Raw genomic sequence first — 14,637 nt, 5'->3', positions numbered from 1 at the left:
ACATCAGTAGAACTAACACTACAGGAACAGGGTTGTCTACCCCAGACATCAGTAGAACTAACACTACAGGAACAGGGTTGTCTACCTCAGACATCAGTAGAACTAACACTACAGGAACAGGAACAGTTGTCTACCCCAGACATCAGTAGAACTAACACTACAGGAACAGGAACAGGGTTTTCTACCCCAGACATCAGTAGAACTAACACTACAGGAACAGGGTTGTCTACCCCAGACATCAGTAGAACTAACACTACAGGAACAGGAACAGGGTTTTCTACCCCAGACATCAGTAGAACTAACACTACAGGAACAGGGTTGTCTACCCCAGACATCAGTAGAACTAACACTACAGGAACAGGGTTGTCTACCCCAGACATCAGTAGAACTAACACTACAGGAACAGGAACAGGGTTTTCTACCCCAGACATCAGTAGAACTAACACTACAGGAACAGGGTTGTCTACCTCAGACATCAGTAGAACTAACACTACAGGAACAGGGTTGTCTACATCAGACATCAGTAGAACTAACCCTACAGGAACAGGGTTGTCTACCTCAGACATCAGTAGAACTAACACTACAGGAACAGGAACAGGGTTTTCTACCCCAGACATCAGTAGAACTAACACTACAGGAACAGGGTTGTCTACCCCAGACATCAGTAGAACTAACACTACAGGAACAGGGTTGTCTACCACAGACATCAGTAGAACTAACACTACAGGAACAGGAACAGGGTTTTCTACCCCAGACATCAGTAGAACTAACACTACAGGAACAGGGTTGTCTACCCCAGACATCAGTAGAACTAACACTACAGGAACAGGGTTTTCTACCCCAGACATCAGTAGAACTAACACTACAGGAACAGGAACAGGGTTGTCTACCCCAGACATCAGTAGAACTAACACTACAGGAACAGGAACAGGGTTGTCTATCCCAGACATCAGTAGAACTAACCCTACAGGAACAGGAACAGGGTTGTCTACCCCAGACATCAGTAGAACTAACACTACAGGAACAGGGTTGTCTACCACAGACATCAGTAGAACTAACACTACAGGAACAGGAACAGGGTTGTCTACCCCAGACATCAGTAGAACTAACCCTACAGGAACAGGAACAGGGTTTTCTACCCCAGACATCAGTAGAACTAACACTACAGGAACAGGGTTGTCTACCTCAGACATCAGTAGAACTAACACTACAGGAACAGGGTTGTCTACCCCAGACATCAGTAGAACTAACACTACAGGAACAGGGTTGTCTTCCCCAGACATCAGTAGAACTAACACTTCCAGGGTTGTCTATCCCAGACATCAGTAGAACTAACCCTACAGGAACAGGAACAGGGTTGTCCTCCTTCCAGACATCAGTCAACTAACCCTACAGGAACATCTGTCTCACACCAGACATCAGTAGAACTAACCCACAGGAACAGGGTTGTCTACCTCAGACATCAGTAGAACTAACCCTACAGGAACAGGAACAGGGTTTTCACCCCAGACATCAGTAGAACTAACACACAGGAACAGGGTTGTCACAGGCCCAGACATCATAGAACTAACACTTGGAACAGGGTTGTCACCCCAGACATCAGTAGAACTAACAGCTCTATCCCATCAGCAACAGCTGCCAGAGAAATATCTCCCCAGTTTCTCAAAACCCTCTTCCCCACTTATGAAACTCTCCCTCTTCTCAAATTCCTCTACTATTTAAATTAGAAACTCTCTTCCTCTCTCAAATTTCTACCCCCCTTATGAAACTCATTCCTGCTTCTGCTAAGAGCCACTTTCCCCACATTGAAACTCTTCCTCCTCCTTCCAGCTTCACTCACTTCCTTACAAATTCCCATCTCTCTCACACACACACGCACACGCACATGCACACGCACACACACTCACACACACACACACACACACACACACGCACACGCACTCACACACACACAGTAAAGCGACACAGGCCCAGACTATAAAGTGTTGTTTGTCATGTGGTCACCAGACGCCCAGACCCATAAAGCAACACGGCATTCACCTCATGACATCCAGTGGAACAGTCACTTTACAATAGTGCATCTAAATCTTAAAGGGGGGGTGATGGATTAATCCTATTAGGTATTCCTCTTAGTTTAATCAAGCAGAGAATTAGAGTGTACAACGGAAACAGAATGCAAACTAGAATGCTGCTAAGAGCAACACTTTCCCTGACACATTGTAATCAGAATACCACACCACTGTGACTGACCACAAACAGAGAGTGGCAGAATACCTGACCACTGTGACTGACCCTAAACAGAGAGTGGCAGAATACCTGACCACTGTGACTGACCCAAACACACACAGTACACAGAGGCTGAATACCTGACCACTGTGACTGACATTTAACATTTAAGTACACAGTGGCAGAATACCTGACCACTGTGACTGACCCTAAACAAATTGGCAGAATACCTGACCACTGTGACTGACCCAGTGGAACAGTCACACAATAGTGCATCTAAATCTTAACCACTGTGACTGACCCTAAACAGAGAGTGGCAGAATTACTTGACCACTGGTATTCCTGACCCTAAACAGAGTACAGAGAATTAGAATACCTGACCACTGTGAAACAGAATTAACAAAAACCAGAATAAACTAGAATGCTATTTGTCCCTAAACAGAGAGTGGCAGAATACCTGACCACTGTGACTGACCCTAAACAGAGAGTACACAGTGGCAGAATACCTGACCACTGTGACTGACCCTAAACAGAGAGTGGCAGAATACCTGACCACTGTGACTGACCCTAAACAGAGAGTACACAGTGGCAGAATACCTGACCACTGTGATTGACCCAAATTTAAGGAAATCTTTGACTATGTACAGACTCAGTGAGCATAGCCTTGCTATTGAGAAAGGCCGCCGTTGGCAGACCTGGCTCTCAAGAGAAGACAGGCTATGTGCTCACTGCCCACAAAATGAGGTGGAAACTGAGCTGCACTTCCTAACCTCCTGTCCAATGGACCAAATTAGAGACGCATATTTCCCTCAGATTACACAGATCCACAAAGAATTAGAAAACAAACCCAATCTTGATAAACTCCCATATCTACTGGGTGAAATTCCACAGTGTGCATCACAGCAGCAAGATGTGTGACCTGTTGCCACGAGAAAAGGGCAACCAGTGAAGAACAAACACCATTGTAAATACAACCCATATTTATGTTTATTTATTTTCCCTTTTGTACTTTAACTATTTGCACATCATTACAACACTGTATATAGATATTTATTTATAATGTCTTTATTCTTTTGGAATGTAATGTTTACTGTTAATTTTTATTTTTTATTACACTTTTGTATATTATCTACTTCACTTGCTTTGGCAATGTTAGCACATGTTTCCCAGGGCAATAAAGCCCTTGAATTGAATTGAGAGAAGTCAACAGAGTGTAACTGACGTGCATTCCTCAGGTTCACACACTTAACAAGATCCTTGACCTACCAACACCACACACTCACACTCACACTCACACACTCTCACACTCTCACACTCTCACACTCTCACACTCACACACTCACACACTCACACACTCACACACTCACACACTCACACACTCACACACTCACACACTCACACACTCACACACACACACACACACACACACACACACACACACACACACACACACACACACACACACACACACACACACACACACACACACACACAAGCTCTTAATGTGAGTCTGTCTGATAAAACTAATCCCTGCTTTAAAACAGACTGAGAAGAGTTGAAAGGAGAGGGGGAGAAGAGACAAGAGGGTGAGATGAGAGGAGAGGAGAGGAGAGGAGAGGAGAGGAGAGGAGAGGAGAGGAGAGGAGAGGAGAGGAGAGGAGAGGAGAGGAGAGGAGAGGAGAGGAGAGGAGAGGAGAGGAGAGGAGAGGAGAGGAGAGGAGGTGAGGAGAGGAGGTGAGGAGACGAGACGAGACGAGGAGGAAAGGAGGTGAGGAGACGAGAGGAGAGGAGACGAGGAAAGGATGAGAGGAGAGGAGACGAGAGGAGAGGAGACGAGACGAGGAAAGGAGGTGAGGAGAGGAGGAGATGGTAGGGGGAGGAGTGAGAAAAGGAAGGAAAGAGGGAGATGTAGTTGAGATAAAGGACTGTAGAAGAAGACTGTAGAAGAAGACTGTAGAAGAAGACAGTGGAAGAAGATATTGGAAGAAGACAGTAGAAGAAGACAGTGGAAGAAGACATTGGAAGAAGCCTGTGGAAGAAGACTACAGAATAAGACTGTGGAAGAAGAGTATAGAAGAAGGCTGTAGAGGAAAGACAGTAGAAGAAGATAGTAGAAGAAGACTGTAGAAGAAGACTGTGGAAGAATACTGTGGGAGAAGACTGTAGAAGAAGACAGTGGAAGAATGTAGAAGAGGACTGTGGAAGAATACTGTGGAAGAAGACAGTAGAAGAAGACAGTAAAAGACTGTGGAAGAAGACAGTAGAAGAAGACAGTGGAAGAAGACTGTAGAAGAAGACTGTGGAAGAATACTGTGGAAGAAGACAGTAGAAGACTGTGGAAGAAGACTGTAGAAGACTGTGGAAGAAGACTGTAGAAGAAGACAGTAGAAGACTGTGGAAGAAGACAGTAAAAGACTGTGGAAGAAGACAGTATAAGAAGACAGTGGAAGAAGACTGTAGAAGAAGACTGTGGAAGAATACTGTGGAAGAAGACAGTAGAAGACAGTGGAAGAATACTGTGGAAGAAGACAGTAGAAGAAGACAGTAGAAGACTGTGGAAGAAGACAGTATAAGAAGACAGTAGAAGAAGACAGTAGAAGAAGACTGTGGAAGAATACTGTGGAAGAAGACAGTAGAAGAAGACAGTAGAAAACTGTGGAAGAAGAAAGTAGAAGAAGCCAGTAGAAGACTGTGGAAGAAGACTGTAGAAGAAGACAGTGGAAGAAGACTGTAGAAGAAGACTGTGGAAGAATACAGTAGAAGAAGACAGTAGAAGACTGTGGAAGAAGACAGTAGAAGAAGACAGTAGAAGACTGTGGAAGAAGACAGTAGAATAAGACAGTAGAAGACTGTGGAAGAAGACAGTGGAAGAAGACAGTAGAAGAAGACAGTAGAAGAAGACTGTGGAAGAAGTTTCTACATGCTTTTTAGATGTTTCTACAAGCTTTATGAAGCTTCCAAAAGAGGGACTTCATCTTGAAGGAGTCAGAGAGGGATTAGGAAAACCACAGAAAACTACCTAACATCTGAGAGAGGGAGGGAGGGAGGGACTTCATCTTGAAGGAGTCAGAGAGGGATTTAGGAAAACCACAGAAAACTACCTAACATCTGAGAGAGGGAGGGAGGGAGGGAGGGACTTCATCTTGAAGGAGTCAGAGAGGGATTTAGGAAAACCACAGAAAACTACCTAACATCTGAGAGAGGGAGGGAGGGAGGGAGGGAGGGACTTCATCTTGAAGGAGTCAGAGAGGGATTTAGGAAAACCACAGAAAACTACCTAACATCAGAGAGAGAGGGAGGGAGGGAGGGAGGGAGGGAGGGAGGGAGGGAGGGAGGGAGGGAGGGAGGGAGGGAGGGAGGGAGGGAGGGAGGGAGGGAGGGAGGGACTTCATCTTGAAGGAGTCAGAGAGGGATTTAGGAAAACCACAGAAAACTTCCTAACATCTGAGAGAGGGAGGGAGGGAGGGAGGGACTTCATCTTGAAGGAGTCAGAGAGGGATTTAAGGAAAACCACAGAAAACTTCCTAACATCTGAGAGAGGGAGGGAGGGAGGGAGGGACTTCATCTTGAAGGAGTCAGAGAGGGATTTAGGAAAACCACAGAAAACTACCTAACATCTGAGAGAGGGAGGGAGGGAGGGAGGGAGGGAGGGAGGGAGGGAGGGAGGGAGGGAGGGAGGGAGGGAGGGAGGGAGGGAGGGAGGGAGGGAGGGAGGGAGGGAGGGACTTCATCTTGAAGGAGTCAGAGAGGGATTTAGGAAAACCACAGAAAACTTCCTAACATCAGACGACTGCTTTCTGCTGTTTAAACCACGAGAGACACAGTCACTCACATGTTTACACAACACACATTTAACAACAGCACTGATGGAATCAACACTCAGAAGAGGAGGAGGGGAGGGAGGGAGGGAGGGAGGGGAGGGAGGAGGGGAGGGAGGGAGGGAGGGAGGAAGGAGGGGAGGGAGGAGGGAGGGAGGGAGGGAGGAGGGGAGGGAGGGAGGGAGGGAGGGAGGGAGGGGGAGGGAGGAGGAGGGAGGAGGGAGGGAGGGAGGGAGGGGGGGAGGGAGGAAGGAGGGGAGGGAGGGAGGGAGGGAGGGAGGGAGGAGGGGGAGGGAGGGAGGGAGGAGGGGAGGGAGGGAGGAAGGAGGGGAGGGAGGGAGGGAGGGGGAGGGGGGGAGGGGGAGGGGGAGGGAGGAAGAAGGGGGAGGAGGGAGGGAGGGAGGGAGGAAGAAGGGGGAGGAGGGAGGAAGGAGGGAGGGAGGGAGAAGGGGGAGGAGGAAGGGAGGGAGGGAGGGAGGAAGAAGGGGGAGGGAGGGAGGGAGGGAGGGAGGGAGGGAGGGAGGGAGGGAGGGAGGGAGGAAGAAGGGGGAGGAGGAAGGGAGGGAGGGAGGGAGGAGGGAGGAAGAAGGGGGAGGAGGGAGGAAGGAGGGAGGGAGGGAGGAAGGGAGGGAGGGAGGGAGAAGGGGGAGGAGGGGAGAAGGAGGGGAGGAGGGGACGAAGAAGGGAGAGAGGAGGGGAGGAAGGAGGGAGGAAGAAGGAGGGAGGAGGGGAGGGAAGAAGGGAGGGAGGAGGGGAGGAAGGAGGGAGGAAGAAGGGAAGGAAGAAAGGAGGGAGGAGGGGAAGAAAAGAGGAGGAAGTAAGGGAGAAACAGAAGGCAGGGTGGTGATGTCGTGAGGATGAGACAGAATAAAGGAGGAAGGAGATTATACAGTGAGTGTATATTACACACAGCACATTCGGAAAGAATTCAGACCCCTTGACTTTATTTTGTTTGTTACATTACAGAGTTATTCTAAAATGGATTTACTTGTTTCCCCTCCCGCCTCCCCCCAATCAATCTACACACACTACCCCATAATGACACACTACCCCATAATGACTCAATACCCCATAATGACACACTACCCCATAATGACTCAATGCCCAATAATGACTCAATACCCCATAATGACACACTACCCCATAATTACTCAATACCCCATAATGACTCAATAACCCATAATGACTCAATACCCCATAATGACATACGTTTTTTGGATGTAGTTTAGATGTAGTTTAGGTGTAGTTTGACATAGTTTGGGTGTAGTTTGGATGTAGTGTAGGTGTAGTTTGGATGTAGTTTAGGTGTAGTTTGGGTGTAGTTTAGATGTAATTTGGATATAGTCTAGGTGTTGTTTAGGTGTAGTTTGGAAATAGTTTGGGTGTAGTTTTGATAGAGTTTAGATGTAGTTCGGATGTAGTTTATGTGTAGTTTGGATATAGCTTGGGTGTAGTTTGGGTGTAGTTTGGATATAGTTTGGATATAGTTTAGGTGTAGTTTGACATAGTTTAGGTGTAGTTTGATATAGTTTAGGTGTACTTTGGATATAGTTTAGGTGTAGTTTGGATATAGTTTAGGTGTAGTTTGGATATAGTTTAGGTGTAGTTTGGACATAGTTTAGGTGTAGTTTGGATATAGTTTAGGTGTAGTTTGGATATAGTTTAGGTGTAGTTTGGATATAGTTTAGGTGTAGTTTGATATAGTTTAGGTGTACTTTGATATAGTTTAGGTGTACTTTGGATATAGTTTAGGTGTAGTTTGGATATAGTTTAGGTGTAGTTTGGATATAGTTTAGGTGTAGTTTGGATATAGTTTAGGTGTAGTTTGGATATAGTTTAGGTGTAGTTTGATATAGTTTAGATGTAGTTTGATATAGTTTAGGTGTAGTTTGGATATAGTTTAGGTGTAGTTTGGATATAGTTTAGGTGTAGTTTGGATATAGTTTAGGTGTAGTTTGGATATAGTTTAGGTGTAGTTTGGATATAGTTTAGGTGTAGTTTGGATATAGTTTAGGTGTAGTTTGGATATAGTTTAGGTGTAGTTTGGATATAGTTTAGATTGGATATAGTTTAGGTGTAGTTTGGATATAGTTTAGGTGTAGTTTGGATATAGTTTAGATTGGATATAGTTTAGGTGTAGTTTGGATATAGTTTAGGTGTAGTTTAGATAAAGTTTGACATAGTTTAGCTGTAGTTTGGGTGTAGTTTGGATTAGAAGTCGACCGATTAATTAGGGCCGCTTTCATAACAATCGGAAATCTGTATTTTTGGGCGCCGATTTGCCAATTAAAAAAAAAATGTTTGTATATATATATATATATTTTTTTTTTTTATATATACCTTTATTTAACTAGGCAAGTCAGTTAAGAACACATTCTTATTTTCAATGACGGCCTAGGAACGGTGGGTTAACTGCCTTGTTCAGGGGCAGAACAACAGATTTTCAACTTGTCAGCTCGGGGGATCCATTCTTGCAACCTTACAGTTAACTAGTTCAACGCAATAACGACCTGCTTCTCTCTCGTTGCACTCCACAAGGAGACTGCCTGTTACGCAAATGCAGTAAGCCAAGGTAAGTTGCTAGCTAGCATTAAACTTATCTTATAAAAAACAATCAATCATAATCACAAGTTAACTACACATGGTTGATGATATTACTAGATGTTATCTAGCATGTCCTGCGTTGCATATAATCTGACTGAGCATACAAGTATCTAAGTATCTGACTGAGTGGTGGTAGGCAGAAGCAGGCGCGTAAACATTCATTCAAACAGAACTTTCGTGCGTTTTGCCAGCGGCTCTTCGTTGTGCATCAAGCATTGCGCTATTTATGACTTCAAGCCTATCAACTCGCGAGATGAGGCTGGTGTAACCGAGGTGAAATGGCTGGCTAGTCAGCGCGCGCTAATAGCGTTTCAAACGTCACTCGCTCTGAGCCTTGCAGTAGTTGTTTCCCTTGCTCTGTATAGGTAACGCTGCTTCGAGGGTGGCTGTTGTCGTTGTGTTCCTGGTTCGAGCCCAGGGAGGAGCGAGGAGAGGGACGGAAGTGTTCCTGGTTCGAGCCCAGGGAGGAGCGAGGAAAGGGACGGAAGCTAATAGTCAAAGGTTAATGAAATACAAATGGTATAGAGGGAAATAGTCCTATAATTGCAATAATTAACTGCAACCTAAAACTTCTTACCTGGGAATATTGAAGACTCATGTTAAAAGGAACCACCAGCTTTCATATGTTCTCATGTTCTGAGCAAGGAACTGAAACGTTAGCTTTCTTACATGGCACATTTTGCACTTCTACTTTCTTCTCCAAAACTTTGTTTTTGCATTATTTAAACCAAATTGAACATGATTCATTATTTACTTGAGGCTAAATTGATTTTATTGATGTATTATATTAAGTTAAAATAAGTGTTAATCCAGTATCGTTGTAATTGTCATTATTACAAATAAATAAATACAAATCCGCCGATTAATCGGTATCGGCGTTGAAAAATCATAATCGGTCGACCTCTAGTTTGGATATGGTTTAGGTGTAGTTTAGATAAGGTTTGACATAGTTTAGCTGTAGTTTGGGTGGGCGATCATCAGCTGCGCAGGCTGAATGAGAAGCAGGGAGGAAATGACGTGCTCTTAAAATTGCTTATAACACTAATTCTGTTTGTGATATTAACATTCTGCATATACCTCTTTAGGAAAAGTCAAATGAATCAAAAACATGGCAGAGCATTGAAGATTTGAAGGCCGAAACATCAATCATTTAAACTTTTTAAAACTAAGATGTTTTAATGGCCCCTTTTCCTTTCCAATGAGTAATAAAAATAAGCATCAACATGACGCTCTTGGCTCTTATTAGAGTTAGAGCCCTCTGTCCCTGGTCGCTCTGACCGTCTACATACACAAACACACCAGGGTTTCCTTTAGCCTGTAATTGTCAGCTTTTGTGCGTGTGTGTGTGTGTGTGTGTGTGTGTGTGTGTGTGTGTGTGTGTGTGTGTGTGTGTGTGTGTGTGTGTGTGTGTGTGTGTGTGTGTGTGTGTGTGTGTGTGTGTGTGTGTGTGTGTGTGTGTGTGTGTGTGTGTGTGTGTGTGTGTGTGTGTGTGTGTGTGTAAGATGGCAGAGAAACCATTGACACTCAGTTCAGATGAAAAAGAAAGACTGAATGTATCAAAGATTCATGGGAGGAGGAGGAATGAGCTGGGGAGAGAGAGAAAGACAGGGACAGAGAGGGAGGAAGAGAGAATGGGAGGGAGAGGAATGAGCTGGGGAGAGAGAGAAAGACAGGGACAGAGAGGGAGGAAGAGAGAATGGGAGGGAGAGGAATGAGCTGGGGAGAGAGAGAAAGACAGGGACAGAGAGGGAGGAAGAGAGAATGGGGGAGGGAGAGGAATGAGCTGGGGAGAGAGAGAAAGACAGGGACAGAGAGGGAGGAAGAGAGAATGGGAGGGAGAGGAATGAGCTGGGGAGAGAGAGAAAGAAAGGGACAGAGAGGGAGGAAGAGAGAATGGGAGGGAGAGGAATGAGCTGGGGAGAGAGAGAAAGACAGGGACAGAGAGGGAGGAAGAGAGAATGGGAGGGAGAGGAATGAGCTGGGGAGAGAGAGAAAGACAGGGACAGAGAGGGAGGAAGAGAGAATGGGAGGGAGAGGAATGAGCTGGGGAGAGCGAGAAAGACAGGGACAGAGAGGGAGGAAGAGAGAATGGGAGGGAGAGGAATGAGCTGGGGAGAGAGAGAAAGACAGGGACAGAGAGGGAGGAAGAGAGAATGGGAGGAAGAGGAAAAAGCTGGGGAGAGAGAGAAAGATTGAGAGAATGGGAGGAAGAGGAATGAGCTGGGGGAGAGAGAGAAAGATTGGGACAAAGCGGGAGGTAGAGGAGAGGGACAGAGGGAGAAAGAAGAGAAAGAGAGGAAACTAAGAAGAGGAAGAGATTTCATGGTTGTCGTGAAGACCACACAGCAAGACCCCCTCTAAAGTTCAGACACACACAACACACACACACACACACACACACACACACACACACACACACACACACACACACACACACACACACACACACACACACACACTGATGTATATATAGTTTATCTGGCTGATAATAATCAGGTTAATAAGATCATAATCAGGATCATAATCAGGTTATTATGATCCTAATCAGGTTAATAGGATCATAATCAGGTTATTAGGATCATAATCAGGTTGTTAGGATCATAATCAGGTTAATATGATCATAAGCAGGTTAATAAGATCATAATCAGGTTGTTAGGATCATAATCAGGTTGTTAGGATCATAATCAGTTTGTTGGGATCATAATCAGGTTAATAGGATCACAATCAGGATCATAATCAGGTTAATAGGATCATAATCAGGTTAATAGGATCATAATCAGGTTAATAGGATCATAATCAGGTTAATAGGATCATAATCAGGTTAATAGGATCACAATCAGGTTAATAGGATCATAATCAGGTTAATAGGATCATAATCAGGTTAATCATAATCAGGTTAATAGGATCATAATCAGGTTAATAGGATCACAATCAGGATCATAATCAGGTTATTAGGATCATAATCTGGGTAACAAAATAATGTTTCAGGAATGCTAATATGATACATTATGTTTCTAACAACAGAAATGATTTCAGAACAATCGGAGATGGTGGGTGACGAAATCCCCTTGTGCTTATTAGGTGGAATGACCCGACAGGCCACCCACACACACACACACACACACACACACACACTTGGGTATTATGCCTATTGTCTTTTATAGCTGCCTGTCTGCCTGTCTGTCTGAAACCTGAATCAGTTTCACAGACAGACAGACAGACAGACAGACAGACAGACAGACAGACAGACAGACAGACAGACAGACAGACAGACAGACAGACAGACAGACAGACAGACAGACAGACAGACAGACAGACAGACAGACAGACAGACAGACAGACAGACAGACAGACAGACAGACAGACAGACAGACAGACAGACAGACAGACAGACAGACAGACAGACAGACAGACAGACAGACAGACAGACAGACAGACAGACAGACAGACAGACAGACAGACAGACAGACAGACAGACAGACAGACAGACAGACAGACAGACAGACAGACAGACAGACAGACAGACAGACAGACAGACAGACAGACAGACAGACAGACAGACAGACAGACAGACAGACAGACAGACAGACAGACAGACAGACAGACAGACAGACAGACAGACAGACAGACAGACAGACAGACAGACAGACAGACAGACAGACAGACAGACAGACAGACAGACAGACAGACAGACAGACAGACAGACAGACAGACAGACAGACAGACAGACAGACAGACAGAATGTAAATCCTACTTCATGGTTTCTCCCTGATCACAGACTGTCTACATGTGAAGCTTTGGAGTTGTGTCAACAAAAACTAAAAACGTTTTTTTAAATCATGTTGGTCCTCAAATTTAAATCAAATTAACTACCCTAATTAGCCTATGTCTCACAATAAATGTTCTAAGTAAGTGTGGAGAGAGAGAGATTCACAGTCTGTATATTAATAAAACAATAACACAACATGGCACAAAACCATTGATCAAATATTAGTTTTATAGATTTTTTGTTGTTGTTTAAGTTAAACTTCTTCACGTACCTTCCTCTGCCATACAAGGTGACAGAACCAGCTCGATCAGCACGAGCCACAACACGGTCACGGTGCTCCACCTGCCCCCGCGCCGCTCCATACCGGCCAGGTACTCCCGTTACTCTCCTGGATTATTGATCACCGATCAGAAACCTCTGTCCCGGTGGGGTGTCAGCTAGGTCCAGTGTCGGCACGCCGCGCCACCCACATCAGTCACGAAAAGCAGTTAACTCGGTCTCCGCGAGGTCAGCAGTCATCATCAACAACCGGTCATATTGCCTCTTTTATCCGTAGTTTTTTTTAAAGGTTAGCGTTAATTATTTAACCTACCGCCAAAAACGCCGAAGTCCCCAGGATCAAAGCAGAAGTCAAAACAAGTTTATAATCCCACCTGAAACTCCTCGTTCCTCCGCTATCCACTGTGTCCTCATTTCCTCTGAGCCCGGAGAGAGGGGTATGGGGGGTATGGAGGGGTATGGAGGGGTATGGGGGAGAGGAGAAAGAACAGAGACTACATGAGCTCGTGTTCCCCTCCCTGTGGCCGGGCTGAGGCTGCTGTCTGCCGGGTAGTTTAGTAACTGGAGCCCGGGGAATTCACACGATCCAGGACCAGAGACCAAAGAGACGAGGCATAGCCCGCTACACACTTACCTCGCACACACACACACACTCTTTCACACACACACACAAACACACCGCCCGTTCTCTCTCTATCAACAACAGCATTCCAGTTGGAAATTAAATCCAGCGGTCAGTCTTTTCCCCTCTTTCGTTCTTTCTTTCTTTCTTTTCAAACGCTGCCCTAATATCCACGCCTCGTCGCTATTTCTGAACGGTAAAACTATGACATAAACTATTCAACAGCGCGGCAGTGTATCGTTATAAATAACAAGATAATATATTCAGAAAGTGTGTCCGTAGCTCTCTGCTGCTGATCCTGACACGAGACACTAACTACTGCTGTTGTCCCGGAGCCCCTCCGTCTGCCAGATTCCACCCACACCCTGCTATTGGCCAGTCCATCTGTCGGTCAGCAAGGACCTGAATGACAATAGGGTGAAATTAAGGACTGAGTGACACGAGAGGAATTCAACAGAATGGTAGATTTTATAATGGGAAAAGTATGTCTCTCTCTCCCTCGTCCATTTTCTTTTTCTAACTTTACCCCTCTCTCCTTCTCTTCCCCTCTCAGTTCAGTTCAGAACGCTTTATATTGGCGTCAGAGGCACGTGTTTACATTGTAGAACCAAGTGAGAAAAAAACAACATACAGAAGTGAGAAGAAACACAAAATAAGATCATTAAAAAAACATTACAACATGTGATGACCACATCCTATATAATCAACATGGACAGTAACCATTCATATAGACAGGTCAGGTAATCAACATGGACAGTAACCATTCATATAGACAGGTCAGGTAATCAACATGGACAGTAACCATTCATATAGACAGGTCAGGTAATCAACATGGACAGTAACCATTCATATAGACAGGTCAGGTAATCAACATGTGATGACCACATCCTATATAATCAACATGGACAGTAACCATTCATATAGACAGGTCAGGTAATCAACATGGACAGTAACCATTCATATAGACAGGTCAGGTAATCAACATGTGATGACCAGGACATCCTATATAATCAACATGGACAGTAACCATTCATATAGACAGGTCAGGTAATCAACATGTGATGACCACATCCTATATAATCAACATGGACAGTAACCATTCATATAGACAGGTCAGGTAATCAACATGGACAGTAACCATTCATATAGACAGGTCAGGTAATCAACATGGACAGTAACCATTCATATAGACAGGTCAGGTAATCAACATGTGATGACCACATCCTATATAATCAACATGGACAGTAACCATTCATATAGACAGGTCAGGTAATCAACATGGACAGTAACCATTCATATAGACAGGTCAGGTAATCAAC

At 44.8% G+C, this 14,637-nt stretch overlaps 1 protein-coding gene across 6 annotated transcripts in view; it reads right to left on the bottom strand.

Moving 5' to 3' along the window:
- Nucleotides 1-13,645, bottom strand: part of LOC124008456 (ephrin type-B receptor 4b-like) — a 90,787-nt gene extending 77,142 nt beyond the window's left edge. For all 6 annotated transcript variants that reach the window (XM_046319747.1, XM_046319750.1, XM_046319749.1 and 3 more), the window contains exon 1: nt 12,689-13,645. In XM_046319747.1, coding sequence (XP_046175703.1) covers nt 12,689-12,779 — 91 coding nt within the window. In that variant the 5' untranslated portion in view covers nt 12,780-13,645. The remainder of the gene's footprint in view (nt 1-12,688) is intronic.
- Nucleotides 13,646-14,637: the final 992 nt, after the last annotated feature.

Source organism: Oncorhynchus gorbuscha, linkage group LG21, assembly GCF_021184085.1.
Source record: "Oncorhynchus gorbuscha isolate QuinsamMale2020 ecotype Even-year linkage group LG21, OgorEven_v1.0, whole genome shotgun sequence".
In the NCBI taxonomy this organism is placed as follows: Eukaryota; Metazoa; Chordata; class Actinopteri; order Salmoniformes; family Salmonidae; genus Oncorhynchus; species Oncorhynchus gorbuscha.
Note: the sequence above shows the minus strand (reverse complement) of the source record. Positions and strands in the feature narration are given on the sequence as shown.